At 40.3% G+C, this 15699-nt stretch overlaps 1 protein-coding gene across 51 annotated transcripts in view; it reads left to right on the top strand.

Moving 5' to 3' along the window:
* Positions 1-15699, top strand: part of Ank2 (ankyrin 2) — a 575860-nt gene that overhangs the window by 450381 nt on the left and 109780 nt on the right. For all 51 annotated transcript variants that reach the window (NM_001427159.1, XM_063282205.1, XM_063282210.1 and 48 more), the window contains 3 exons: positions 149-247; positions 7670-7768; positions 13941-14138. In NM_001427159.1, coding sequence (NP_001414088.1) covers positions 149-247; positions 7670-7768; positions 13941-14138 — 396 coding nt within the window. The remainder of the gene's footprint in view (positions 1-148; positions 248-7669; positions 7769-13940; positions 14139-15699) is intronic.

The following is a 15699-nucleotide window of genomic DNA, read 5'->3' as shown; positions in this document are numbered from 1 at the left end:
GCTCCTTATGATCAAGCCTATTGAACCACAGATACTATGGATCAAATTACCACGCGGGTCACAACCCCTTATACTCTTTGCTAGAGAGGCATGCCTTGCCCTGCTCTGCCCTGTCCAACCTGTTCTGTTTGGTCTTTCCGTGGAATAGAATGGAATCACTCCCCTGCATGTGGCTTCCAAACGGGGAAATACCAACATGGTGAAGCTCCTACTGGATCGAGGTGGTCAGATCGATGCCAAAACTAGGGTGAGTGTCTCTTGACTTTCCTGCTATTCTTAAGCCCTGCAGCCTTCCATGCCTCCCTTGGAGCACTTCTCAGCAAACACAAGCAGTGTGTTTTCAAGGGAATTGGTCTTGGGTTTGATTTCAATCTTATAGAACATTTCAAGATTCCAACTTGAAATGTAAGTAAGATGAAATTAATGTTTGCCCATCAATGCCTAGAAAAGCTGACAACAACTAGCCCCTTAGTGGAATAGTTTTTCTTGATCAGTTTCTGGGAGGAAAGATCAAAGATGGCACTTATTTGGCTCTCCTTTGGGTAGTCATCGGGAAGGCAAATCAACTGGTTCACTCAAGCTGGGAGCCTGGCTTTTACACAAAGTGCTTTTGCGCATTTTGACAACTTTTGTGCATCTAAGTGTTGAACCCGTCAGTCATTTGCTTCAGTAGTTGTGGGACAGCTATTAGAGCAAGAGATTTGCTGTTGTGCGGACAGAAGGACAGCAGACAGTAGGCAAGGTATACCTTAATCTCAGTAGAAGTGGAGTCCTTCATTCGTTTCTGACCTCTGAGGTAAAATGACATCCTAGCACCTTAAATACACACATAGCAAATGAACTAATATGTTAAAAACAGATTCTGAAGGCACGCTGCCCTATTTCAAATCCTACCTGTGCCAATCATGAAGCTAGGTAGTCTTGACATTTTTCTGACTTTGAAGTGTACCTGATGTCCCTGATGTCAGAAGGTTGTGTGAGGATTAACTCGTAGCTGTGCTATTTTCCTTAATAAAGTGGAGATGTACTTCAGGTAGTACAATGTGTGCCTACTCTTCATAAAGCCCTGGATTAGATGCCCAGGACCATGTAAACTGAGTGTGGTAGAACATACCTATAACACACTTAAGTACCAAACTTCAGAAGGAATAGGCAGGAGGGTTGAATGTTCAATTTTACTCTTGGCTAGCCTGAGCTACATGCTTGCCAAAAAAAGACAAAAAGGAAAACATGGCAAATCAATTATTTAGCTACTCGTATATATTTTTTATAATAGTGCTGATATTATATGCATTTTTGCCTAAATATACCACACACATATAAAATTTTGATATCAGTTTTCTTGAATAGAGTTGGCTAATAAGAGATTTCACAAAAAATGTATTTTTGAAACATAAAATTGAAGCAGACCTAGTGCTTTACACATGGAATCTCAGTATGATGATGTACACATGTAGACCTAGTCAGTCAGAGTACGTCTGAGGCCAACCTGGGCTACGTAGAGAGACCCTGTCTTAACCACAAACAGAAGAAACAATCTACCCAAATACTACTTTACTATATCTCCCATACACACACATATCCTTTATATATGAGAGGGAAACTGCACCCATGAAATCTAAAAAACATGGTCACCTAAACAAAAACTTTGTAACAACATCAGTTGACATGCCAGCCCAGATGGGGGAAGTTTTAAAGGGCCTTATGTAGAGATGACACATTATAGGCAAATGAATGCTGCCAAGAGAGGGAAAATCTGTCCTCCCCAGACACAAGCCCCTGATACATTATCCAATCCCAAGAGGCCAACCCTCAAGGCATGTGCATATGAGCTACTCAAAGGGATTCGTGTGTGTGTGTGTGTGTGTGTGTGTGTGTGTGTGTGTGTGTGTGTGTGTGTGTGACAATAATAAAGAAGAGGTCATGAGTTTGAGTCCCAGGAGTGGTCACAGGAGGAGTTGTGGTGGGAAAGCCATGGGTGGAAATACAGAAGGCATTTAGGACATTCTCAAAAAAGTTTTAAGTTAAAAAGTGTTTCCAGGGGGCTGGAGAGATGACTCAGTGGTTAAGAGCACTGACTGCTCTTTCAGAGGTCCTGAGTTCAATTCCTAGCAACCACATGGTGGCTCACAACCATCTGTAAGGGGATCTGATGCCCCCTTCTGGCATGTCTGATGACAGCTAAAGTGTATTCATGTATATATAATAATCAATAAAAAAAAAGTGTTTCCAGAGCCTGACAAATACTGAGGCAGATGCTTGCAACCAATCATTGGACTGAGAATGGGTTCACCAATGGAGGAGTTAGAGAAAGGACTGAGGTAACTTAGGGGGTTTACAAAGCCATAGGAAGAACAACAATATCAACCAACCACACACCCCAGAGCTCCCAGGGACCAAACCACCAACCAAAAAGTACACCTGGAGCAACCCATGGCTCCAGCCACATACGTGGCAGAGAATGGCCTTGTCTTGCATCAATAGGAGGAAAAGCCCTTGGGCCTGTGAATGCTCGATGCCTCAGTGTAGGGGAATGCCAGGTCAGGGAGGTTGGAGGTGGACGGGTGGAGGGAACACCCTCATGGAGGCAGAGGGTCGGGGGGATAGGATGGGAGGTTTCTGGAGGAGAAACCTGGAAAGGAGAAGACATTTGAAATGTAAATAAAGAAAATGTCCAACAAAAGAAAAGAAAAGAGAAAAAACTAAACCACTCAACCAAATAAGAAAGCCGAAGAGAAAACAAAAATACTCCCCAAACAAACAACAAACAAAAAAACCACAACTCCTCTCCAGAAAAGAACAAACAAAACCAAAAGCCCTCCTAAATTGTGTGATGAACGAAGTATACTGAAGACCACCATAGCTACAACATGTATTTTTCTCTAGACATTTTTACATTCTGGGACTTCATATTCTCACAGCCCTAAAAATCGGGGTCAAATCCAACTCATTCATCGATCTCGAAGCGGGTAATTGTTTAGCTTCTACAAACTCTACCTAGACAACTAATTCTGTTTTCTCATTACCTCACTGAAGGTCCCCCAGGGGGAACAGAAAAGAAAAAAAAATCAATCAATCAAACAAAAACCAACCCCTCATTTCTCTTAAGACCTTTGTTCCAGGGTAGCAGTGTTATGCCCTGTGGGAGCTTGGGAGTTGCTTTCTCTGCCCAGAGTGTGGTGCCCTGTCCTTGCTTGGGAGTTTCCCCTGCTCCCAACTTTGCTTTGTAACCACAGCCCTTCCGTGGATGTATGGTGGATGGCAACGTGGGTGCAATCTGACAATTTGAGGCTGGTAGGGCTTTGTCTGCTTCCTACTTCTGCCATTGCTGTCATTTTTCTTGGCTTAGGTCACCTTTTAGTTTTAGACCTTAGTGCCTTTTTTTTTTTTCAAATCTTGGCCAGAATCTTAAGAAATTCACTGTTTTTGTTAATGCTATTCAGCAGGAGGTACTCACTAGGTAACAGTTGACTTTGTTTTTGTTTGCCATTATAGTACTTCTTTAGTTCTTCAGAGACGTTCTTGTTTTCATGCTTCTCATGCAGTGGATATACAACTAAGAATTCTAACATCAATAGTGTGGTATTTCTAAAAATCAAAGCTTATGCAGAAATAGAGAGACATGGACTTTTATGCTTGTCTTGCGTGTGACTGATTGTGCTTAGGAAAGTTATCAAGTAGAATCACTGGGAAGGGAATTTGGGATCACATTTTGTACTCTGTAGCCTTTGGATAGAGCAAATACATTATATTTAGAATTTAGTCAAGAATTAAGAAGACTTAAGTTCTGCTTAGAGTGTGGACCAATGGCTTTCTGAGCAGTTTCTGAGTTCCTACTTGTGTCATGGGTTCCGGAGACCCCACACTGAACAAGCCAGACTAGGTCTCTATATTCCCAGAGCAAATCATGAACTGGTGGCATTGCTCAGTAAAAGAGTGCTTGCCTTGCCTAATATATGTGAGGCCACATTTGGTGCCTAGTACTATGGAGGGGGAGGAGGAAAGAGCTCTCATGGGAAATAGACATAGACAGACAGATGTACAGAGATAGATAGATAGATAGATAGATAGATAGATAGATAGATAGATAGACAGACTGACTGACTGACGGACAGATGGACGGATGGACAGAGAAAGAGGCAGAGACAAACAGAGACAGAGAGACAGAGACAGATACAGAGACAGGGGCTGACCACTAGTCTCAAGGGATTCTGTATGCTGGTGAATAACAATAGGTTCTTAAAAGAACAAGGTAAAATGAAATGGCCTGGGTTTTTAGGCTTTTCTCTTGCTGATTTCTATGGAATAAATATCCTGTCCATTATCCACTAAAGCTACTTACATGGCGCTCCAATAAGCAGAATTTGCATGGGATATAAAAATGATATTTCTGTGTTTTCCAGTGAGCTAGCTTCATTCAGCTCCCGTGGGATGGTGTACAATATTGGGTGGTAAGCTTTCAACCCATGAACTAAACACTCATATGTAAGTCACAGTGATTTACAGCACTGACAGAGTGTTATACCCTGGCCACAGCTAACAGGGTCATGCACCTCTTTCCAAATCTGCAGTGATACCTGAACTCAAGAACCTGGGATTGAGAGGCCCGTTCTGGAACTACAATACGTGATTATGTAGATAATGGAAGATAATGGAATTGAGTTTGCTTTCTGGTCTCTTAAAGTATATTTGAAATAGGAAATGCTTAATTTTTTGACTGTCATTATAAAAGGGTTCTTATACCCATAATTTAAAAATATTTACTATCATAGTTTTAAGTTATTTCTAGCAATCAAATTACCTACAGATGACCAGAATATAGTGTCCTCCGTCTCATTCCGTTCCACATGCTTGGGTTTTCCATTATGGGGAAGAAAACAAAATTTATAGAGGTTTTGTTTGAATAAAAATAAAACATCCCCCTGCCTCCTCCCGACTCTCACTACTTTTTTGACAGCCATTGAGGCATTTGGCATCTTGGAAGACTCATTGTTGACAGACTTTAGTGTGAAATTCTGAGACATTTAAACGAGAGTCCTTTGTTAATGTCTAAGACGCCATTCTTTAATGTTAAACCATAAATGTTATAGCTAGCTAAAATGAGACTATTAATTTGGCTTTATTAAGGTCATTATTCTTTTCCGTTTTAAAACTTATTCATTATTCAAATATAGAGCTACCCCATAGGAGGATTCTATTTAAAATGTATTTCAGTGCCAACAATAAAAGTACACAAAACACTAAATGATATTGAACAAAACACATCAGAAAACTGGAACCTCTCTCCTTATTAGAAGAGATAAATGGAGAAGAGGTAATGGTTACTGTCCTGTGTGCATGATGCGTGTGCATGTGTGTAGGATATAATATCCTAAATATATTAGAAATATCGTCTTATTCCCCCTTCCCAACAACTTAGAAGACATATAATATTTTCTTGAGAAATGTGAAGGCCTTATTTTGAGAAATGAGATTGCTAAAAGGATGAAATGGATTTTGGCACGATTATGTAACACGAGCTAGGAAACAACATGTTTATAATAATGATCCGATTTCAGCATCCATTACCGGAAAAATAGCACAGTTGGAGGGTGAAGACAGGGAAGATAAGGAAAGAAAGGATTATGCAAAGCAATTCTGAGCTACCAGCTAGATAGGTGATTCTCCTCTAACATTAACTGACCAGTCTTTGCCAAAGCGTTCACAGCAGAGAGGCCAGCATGTGTGTCTGTGTGTCTGATTTTACTGAGGCAGTAAGCAAGCATGGCGAAGGCACCTTTAGGGGACTCTCAAATTTAATAAACTAATTAGAACCTATTTATGGGGGCTGGGTAAAGTGCTCCTTTGGTAAAGTGCTTGACACAAAACCCAGAGACCTGGGTTCAATTGTCGGAACCCATGTGACAGTGTCAGGCATGGTGGTAGATACTCATAATCCCAGTTCTGGGAGGTAGGGACAGGTTGAGTCCCTGGGGATTCCAGCTAGCAGGTCTAGTTCATGAGCTTTGGGTCAAGCAAGAGATTTAGTCTCAAAACCAAGCCGTTTGGCTCCTGATGAAGGATAATTGAGGCTTACCATTAGTTTTCATACAGACATATATGCAAGGCCACACACTCACAAACCCATGTGTATGCTCACACATAAAACCAAAAAGAGTTTTGTGGTATATTGGGCAGCATATTGGGCAGGCTTAATGACCAGTGCAGTGTTCCAGGGGCCAAGAACATTGCAGTCGGAGCCCTGACAGGTGGGAGCAGAAGCTTCTGTGACTTGAAGAAATGTTATTTAGAGATGGCATTTTCAGGAATACTCAGCAAAAGCCCCCAGTCAGGATTGAGAGACTCTTTAGCTTTCCTCCCATGTCCCCTTGCCTATCCCCTGGGTCAAACCCAGTCAGCAGCCCAAGGGTAAGGTTAGGTCCTGTAGAGAGGTAACGTGGGATAGTGAGTCTGGAGGTCAGACTGAAGAGATCTAGCATAGGAGTGCAGAGTAGCCATCCCCGGGAACTGCTGTTCTCATAAGGAAGATAGAGCTGGCAGGATGACTCTGGGGATGGAGACACGGAAGACTGGCCATCAGCGTTCTGGACAAATCAAAGCTGAAACCGTCTCAACTCTTCTCTTTTTTTCAATTTACCTGTTTGGTATCCTCTTGTGTGTATCTGTCCTTGGACAATCTTGATCGTTTCCCTGAAGTGTCCCATCAGCAGGCTGATTTATTCATGCTGGGTTCCTTTCTCTTTCACTATTTCCTGGTAGTCTATAATGTGATTTTGCCTAGTAGTTTTCATTTTCCACCCACCCTTCCTTTCACCCCTGCTACCCTGGATCCCTCCTGGTAAGATAAGAAATACAGAGGGCATCCAGAGGGTTATCAAGAGTCAGAAGTTACCCCCCAAAATATTCAGCTAAGCAGGAATATAAACAACACATAGGCCAGTTTGAGATCGATCTATTAGTTAATATATTTTCATTCCATGCATTAATAATAGGATTCTTCTTTGAAAGAGATATATAATTCTTTTTTTGTTGTTGTTGTTAAATGTTGAAAATCTTAAGAGATTATGAAAAAAGATATCAGGGCATCACAAAATACTTTTGGAAAATTTAAGAAAGTAGTTACAGTTCAAAGGACAATAAAAATGGACAAATTAGAGCAAGAAGAATTTTTAAATAAAAGAGACACACAGAAAACCAAAATCAAAGATATGACAGTGCAATCCCCAACTGTGGTTCCATGTAGAATCTTAAAGTCCCATAAATGTTGCATCCTGTTCCTTTCATCTCCCAGGGTATGCAAATCCTTGACCGGAAGTCAGCCCATTCCAATGAAGCCCACGTGTATTGGAACATAGGGGGGTGGCACTGTTTTCACTTTCTAATTCTGTATGTCATGATCTTTTTCTCTGTTTTCTATTTTACTTCTCTCTCTGTCTCTGTCTGTCTGTCTCTCTTTGTCTCTGCCTGCCTGTCTGGTCTGTCTGTCTGTCTGTCTGTCTGTCTGTCTGTTTCTGTCTCTGTTAGCTAAGTAACCACCATTTTGTTGGGTTTTTATCGGGTCACTAGAATCGCATTTCAGAGCCTCTCTCATCAGTTGTAATAGACAGTCTTGGTTTTTTGCTCATTTGTAAGCGTGAACTCAGGCTTAATTTCTTGCCTCTCTCGTCAGGACGGGCTGACACCACTTCACTGTGCTGCACGAAGTGGGCATGACCAAGTGGTGGAACTGCTGTTGGAACGGGGTGCTCCCTTGCTGGCGAGGACTAAGGTGAGTCAGCGTGAGTGAGATGACATCTGAGGAGGCTGTGAGGCGCTTTGAGTTGTCACTCTTTAAAACTACAGCACCAGTAATTTTACCTTACTCAATGTGGTAGGAGATTCCAAACTTGCCAAATTATTAAAATGAGCAAATACAAGCATCAAGACATGCCAAATGCATACCACAACATTCCTCTTGTTTTTCTAACATTTTGTTACTGTAGATGAAAATTTGACAAACCATATACCTTAAAATAACAATATTAAATGTAGAAACATATGAGGGTCTTACATTGCATGAGCTAAAGATCTTTTATGATGTTCTAAAATAACTATATAATATATATGGAATTACCTGTCAAGGTAATATCATTAATGTCAGAAGATAAAGCTTTGAGAAAACAAAAGTCATTTTTCTTTTGGGTAATACTAATTAGAAAAATGCTTAATAATAGAGTTAGCTGGTTACATTAGGGATTAATAAATGTAATAGGAAAACCATACCTTTAGGTAAGCTACCTACAAAGAACCATAAAGCAAATGTTCTGTTCTTTATAGCATAACACAGTAAGCATTTTTTGCTTCATTTTATTAATGTGTTCAATAAAGAAAACCCATTTCCAAGTAAGTAAGAATCACATAGTAAATAAATTGTTTGGAAGTTTTTATTATCGATATTTGTAAATTACTTTTTATTGTTACATGTTTTCTCCAGTATTTATCAGAAAATACTGAGACATAAATTGACACTAAGAAATTACCCAGAGTAATTTATTGGGAAATAGTTTCTTGTTTCCTAAATATTATAAAATATTTGACAATGTGGACCTCTTATATTTTCTCCTGGTTCCTCCCTTTCCCCATCCTTAATAATATCCACTGATGCTAGCAATATGGCAAGGTGAAGAAAGCAAGACAGTGACCCCACATGAACCATCTTCACTACACATACGTACATGCACACACACACACGATATATGTATGTAACATGTGCAGTATTCCAATGATAGTGGAAATAATGCAGACAACCAATGTAGTCAACTAACTGTACTATTAAGTAATTATTCTAATTACCAGAAGAAAACTGTTAAATGAACTCAAAGCTTTATCTTCTAGCGTTAATGATATTTCCTTGACAAATAATTGCATATATGTGTATAATATATATGTTTATTACATATTATATATTATTTTATATACAAATATTAGGTAGATAGATATTTAGTTTTTTGAGACAGGGTTTCTGTGTGTAGTCCTGGAATTCATTCTGTAGACCAGACAGGCCTCAAATTCAGTCAGCCTCTGCCTCTGCCTCCCAAGTGCCACCACAGACAGCTCAATTTATATTTTAAGTAACAATTTCATTGCTATCGTTTGCATCAAACCAGAGTATACACTTTACATAGAGAGAATGCAGTCATTCTCTAGAAGATGTGTTGTACCAGCCATTTAAACAAACAAACAAACAACAACAAAAACTGACTATGTACCAAAAATATATAAAGTGAAATAAGTTATCTGCATTGTTTTTATTATCATTCTATAATGTGAATGTTGCAAATATTTTAAAATATGCAACACTTTAGACTAGGTTGTGAAGAGATAATTGTCAAAAGATTTTTGAAGAAATAAACTGCGATTTAAATCAAAATAAAATCTCAGTCCAATCATGGTACACCCAAATTTTTAAAACACTTATAAAACTGAGGCATGCATGGTTTTCCAAGGAATTTCCAAATAACCCTGTTTACAGTTTGCCTGTAATTGACACATAATCAGGAGGAGCATGGATTACCTTAGTGTGATTTTTTTTTAAAGTGATCTTCCTATCCAATCAAGAGTCATTCAAGTCTAAGGGTCCAGTATAGAGTATTGTTGACCCCATGGTTATACCCAAACTCTCCCACATCTATATGTCATGGATGGAGAAGATACAATATGCCAGGGACTGTTCCAGCTACCAAGGAACAAGCAAGATGAATGCTAATCAAAAGGTATCTTTAAGATGCTTAGAGTCTTCTAGGCAGGAGAGAGGAGAAGACCAGGAAGAAGCAGAGTTCTGTGAGGTTTAAAGGGTTTGGGGCAGACGAACAGATTAGGTTGGAGTAGGACTATGCTGCTAGCTTGTGTGTGTGTGTGTGTGTGTGTGTGTGTGTGTGTGTGTAGGCACAGTGTCTTCCCTCTCTCTATCGAGGCTCTCAGTTTTGAGTCACCCCATCTCCTTCCTTGAAGCAACTTCCGCTCATCCTTTGAAAGTTTCAGCTCTCAGCTCCCTTGTCCTTGAGAAACTCCCCATGTGCTGACTAATGCCTCTGCAGTGCCATGCCTAACCTCTTACCTCTGCAGAGCCCAAGTTCCCTTTTTGTCACTCCCCTTAACACGCATACTCACTCCCTGTGGCCTCTGCTGACTAAGTCCATGTCACAGTCCTGATTCCGAGGGTGGCAGCTGTGATAGGGTTGCCATGGTCACGAAATGTAACCGAATGTGTTGCCTGACAAATCGCACTGCCATTCTGTAGTAATTCGTTTGCTCCCTCCTGGTGGCGTAGACCACTTTTTCTTTAAATCGCCTAGACATCTTTTATCCTCCTTCATACACCGCTGAGAAAAACTGAAGCAACCGGGAGGCCATCCACAAACTCCCACTCTCTCGGCTATCTGGTTCCGTGAATCAGAGCCCATGGAGTTCGTGTTCTATCATTTCCGTGTCACCTGGCACAGCTTCCTACACCTCCCTTTTCTAAACACGTCCCTTAACTCACCTTCTAGGACATGATACTTCTTTGGATTCCTTCTGCATCGCCAGCATCCTCTTCCTTGTCTCCGTGACCATTTCCTCTTTACCTCACAGCTCTCTGTTCACCATTCTGGAGGCCACGCTCTGCCTCTCCCCACTCACCTTCTCCAACGTTTCCTGCAGTTCATCTTTAAACTGTACCTATGTTTGACGGCACACACATGCAAATTCCGAGAATCCTGTGTTCATGGCAGCTCCCTGTGACTGCTTGGATATTGACTGGGCAGCGCCAATTAAGTTAAAAAAGCAGGCTCATGGTATTTGCCCACTCCTGAACGTAACCTCTTTACATCTTGTATCGTCTTCATTCATGGGCATCTCATTCTTTCGGTTTCTCATACAGAATACCCTCCTGTCACGCAGGGCTCTTTTTTCTCTTGCTCTGCATCCTGTCACCTTTTTTCCATATGTATCCTTAAACCCAAAGCCTCATAGTTACCACACATCCCCCTTGAGTCATTGCCGAAGGCTCCCAACTGCCTTCTGTTCTTTCTGCAACCCAGCTGTTCTAAACACATTGCACACACCCAAGGCAATCCTCTTAACCCCAGCCCTTCTAACAATGCCTGATCTCTCTCATGAAGTTTCTTATTCCCTTGAGTCCCTTTCCTTATTCACCCTCCTAATTCATGACCTTAAGACATATTTATCTTCCTACTGTCTGTTGAGGTCTTCCATGTGTGTCTCCAACACAGAGGGCTTTATATTTGTTTATCTTCTGTCTGATAGACTCAAGTCATCAGGTAGAGTAGTCTGGGATGGTATTTGTTGTCTCTTGGAGATGGTATAACATACCTCCTTACCATTCAGGCTTGCGTGCTCTCCATTGGGAAGTCATGTGTTATTCTAATGAGTCTGCCTCTATGTGACTTGGTCTTTCTCTCACAAAGCTTTTCACATCCTTTCTTTGTTCTGAACATTTGGTGCCTTGGTTATTATTTATCATGGAGAGTTTCTTTTCTTGTTCTGTCTGTTTGGTGTTCTATATGCTTTGTATACCTTGGTAGGCATATCTTTCTTTAGACTGGAGAATATTTTTTCCTTATGGTCTTATTAAAAATATTTTCTGTGCTTTTGACCTGAATTTCTTCTTATTCTTCTATGCCTCTTATTTATAGATTTAGTCTTTTCATAGTGTCCCAGATTTCTTAGAATTTTTTTTTTGATTTAACATCTTGGACTGAGCTATTCATTTTTTCTTCCTTGTCTTCAGGATCTGAAATTCTCTTTCCCATGTCTTGTAATCCCTGGTGGGGCTTACTTCTGAGGTTTTCGTTTGATATCCTAAGTTTTTTATTTCCAGTTTTATTACAATTTGGGTTTTCTTTAATGATAATATTTCTACTTTCGTGTCTTGAAATATTTTCATATTATTTAAATGTTTGTGTTTTCATGGTCTTCATTAAAACATTCATACATATTCTAAGATCTCTGAATATATTAATAATTATTATTTTGAAGTCCTTGTCTTCTGTTTCACCTAAATTACATTTCTTGGGGGCCATTGCTATATAGGGTTTCTGGAGGATGCATATAGCCTTTGCTCTTGCCTTGGGACCTAGGTTCTGGTGTAATGATGTTTAAAGGATTTCACAGTGTAGATATATGGCCTTGTATTTGTGCCTGGACGTTCTGTTCAGTGGTTTCTGTTACAAACTCTGGCAAATGTGGCTGTGGGGTCCCTGTGGCCTCTGCTGACTAAGTCCATGTCACATTCCTGTATCCGAAGGTGGCAGCTGTGATAGGGTTGCCATGGTCACGAAACGTAACCGAAGTCCCTGGTAAAGACTGTGCAAGTCTGTGAGTGACACAAAGGAGTCACTAGAGATACAGCTAGAAGGAAATGGGCTGGAAGAAAAGGCTGAGAAGGAAATGTTAGGCAATGTGGGTCTACACCAAGAAACAGAGTCTCTGGGGAGTATAGGTAGGGTGGGAGGAGGGTCTTCTGCAGGCAGGCTGCTGCAGTACTAAGAATAATTCTGAAGCAACTTGAAATGGAGGACAGGAAGGATGTGGAAGATGTGGTGATCAGTTTGACACATAACTTCAAGTGGATTAAACAGCATTAGCAAATGACAAGACTTTCTGATGAGCACTCTACACATTGTCCAAACCTTGACGAGTGCCGTGTTTGTTGTATCTGAACTTCGACATTATCTTCCCCTCCACTATGAACTACCTGCTCCTCTTTTCAACATCTGTTTAATGGATTTCAAAATATCAAAACAATGATTCATAATGCAGTTCATTTCAGAAACAAATCCTGTACCCACAGACAACCACAGTTAAGATTTTCATACATTGATTGTGGCTGTTTCTCACTCTTGCTGTCTTTCTTGTTAATATCAGTGTGTTGGCCTTTCCTGTCATATTACACATGCATAGTTCCCACTTCTTTGTGCTGATATCATGGTTACTAAAATGGTTGTTTGATCAACAAATTCTATTCAATGGTGCCTGTGTGGTTATTAAGCGCAAACAATAGTATAGTCTCTTGAATGAACAATGCCCTTCTAATTTTTCCTAATTGTGTAAATGTGTCCTTGATGTTTATGTACATAACTTTTAAAAATAAGGGAGGGTGGGGGGACAAATGAATCAGCCCAGTAAAAAGCACTTGTCCATCAAGCCTCCCAGAACCCATGTAAAGGTGGAAGGGGAGAGCCAGCTCCACAAAATAAGAAGCCGTTTTTACTTAGATTGAGCATGAAGAATGGCTTACCCTGGTCTCTTAAGTTTTATTATTGACTGTCTTTATAACTAATGCCAAAGTTGTTTGAGACTATATTAATAATCACACATCTAGACTACCCTCAGATTCGAGAGCCACGAGGTCATTGATATAAGGTTTACCTTGACTTCTTGGCCTTCTAGCATGTTCCTGTCTTTTCCTTCCTTCTTTAAAGTAATTCTCAGTCAATTATTGGATCTTGGAATTTTCCTGAAGCCTAAACCTAAGATATGGTAAATTTTTTCCCACTGCTTTGACGTATGCATACACTTTTCTCTCCTTAACTGACTCCTCTGTGTTTATGTAAAGAAATAAAAGCAGAAAGATAACGAATGTGTGCTACTATACATAGTATTAGATATGAATGATTTATGCATGAGCAGTCATTTTATATATCTAATACTATTCTCATAATTTGTAAAATCAAGTGGAATATTATGGAAAAACACTGCTGAGTATTATTGGAAAAAAATTAAACAAATTTTTCCTTCTTCCTTTATCTAAGATAATCCATTCTACATTCAGATATGCAGGAAGTTATTTCCCCTGCCTTCAGCTCTGTTACAGATCAAAATTGACTTTGTCAGGTCTCCAAACACAAGAGTCATAACAACAAAACATGGACTTGGTTTTTCTTTGTTTCAATGTGCAGAATGGGCTGTCTCCCCTTCACATGGCTGCGCAGGGGGACCACGTGGAATGTGTGAAGCACCTGCTACAGCACAAGGCACCTGTTGATGACGTCACCCTGGACTACCTGACGGCTCTTCATGTTGCTGCACACTGTGGGCACTACCGTGTAACCAAACTCCTGCTGGACAAGAGAGCCAACCCGAACGCAAGAGCCCTGGTAAACCTGGCCCAATCCACATTCGCCAACTATCACAAAACCACATTGCTTGGCCAATGGCACCTACACCAAAGCAAGAGTATAGATTCACAGTCGATAATGCCAAGTTTCCACCTCCTTTAAACCACTGGCCTACTTTATGCCTTCGTAGTTCCCTACGTGGTAGTGAGCCCTGGCGGATTTAGGAGAACACAAGATTATTGTGTTGAGAACAGTATGAAACTCTGGGATCATGCGTGTTTTAAAATAAAAGCTAGACGATAAAAAAAATAAGAAACAGTCGAGTGTAGTGGCCCACGCCTTTAATCCAGTACTCAGGAGGCAGAGGCCGGTGGATCTCTGAGCTCAAGCCTAACCTGGTCTACAGAGTGAGTATTAGGAGAGCCAACAGTAGACAGGAATAGCCCCATCTTGGGGGAAAACCAAACAAAAAACCAAAAAAGCAAACTTAGTTCTAGGTACCTGTGAATGTTAGATAGAGTTAGGATACAGATATGAAAAATTTAATCTTTATTAATCTTTTAAGAAAAAAAAAAGAATGGAAATGGTGAATGTGTTTGACTCTCTGAAAAGTCCGTGATATAAGTTGGTGGCACGTTCACTTGGACATTTTCCTTGTGGACTGACTGCTCAGCCACATTCTGGGTGGCGCCCCGTGTGTTACTGCTTCACAGAACATTTGAAAGCATTGCAGGACCTGCTCAAAGGGAGCAGCAGGAGGCCATCCCAGCCCCAGAGCAGCCTTACGTCTCCCACAGTCTAACATGGAATAAATCTTCTTGCTTCACGTATAGCCTCACTAATGGTTACATTAAGCAGGTACTAATTTACACCAGCTGTTTCCTAATCTCACTCTGAGAGCACATTGTTCTGTTTCCCTGTGTGTTTACATGGTCTGTGTCAATTAAAATCCCCCTCCAACCATTTTGAGAGCCTCTTGTTAGAGGGGTTCACTGTTGGCCTGCGGTGGTCAGTGAGCATGAAGGACACTTGTGTGGCAAGCACGAAACCCTAGGTTTGATCCCAAGCAACTCCTAAGCCACGATGGCACATGCTATAGTCTAGAGCAGGAGAGGGGAAGTTCAAAATTGTTCTTGGCTACGTAGCAAATTTATCCTAGGCTGGGATAAATTAGACCATCCAGTTTCAAAAGTCAGTCAAACATTTGATCAATAAGTAAACTAATAAATCAATTAAATCATCAATTGAACGTATTGGATTATGTGAAATTTTTTTAGTGAAATCCACTTATTGTTAACTAGACAGTTATTTTACTTCCAAGGTCATGTTCAAATGTATGAAGACATTGATTTTCTCACAAGTTGAAAATACTTTTTATGTATTTTAAGTATCATGAATACTTTTTATTATGTGATTAATAATTTTCAAGTGAGGAAGAAGCTTACCGATTATCACGGGTGATTATTTGTCCACATTTTAATACCACATGTACATGTTGCTACTTATCTCTGGCTTATGATGTAGTTTATAAACAGGAGACATGATAAATTATGTTGATCGCTCCACTGTAAAGAATACAAAATCACCATCTTGAGTGAGA

Source organism: Rattus norvegicus, chromosome 2 (genome assembly GCF_036323735.1).
Source record: "Rattus norvegicus strain BN/NHsdMcwi chromosome 2, GRCr8, whole genome shotgun sequence".
Lineage (NCBI taxonomy): Eukaryota > Metazoa > Chordata > Mammalia > Rodentia > Muridae > Rattus > Rattus norvegicus.
The sequence above is the reverse complement of the archived record's forward strand: the minus strand, read 5'-3'. Positions and strand labels throughout refer to the sequence as shown.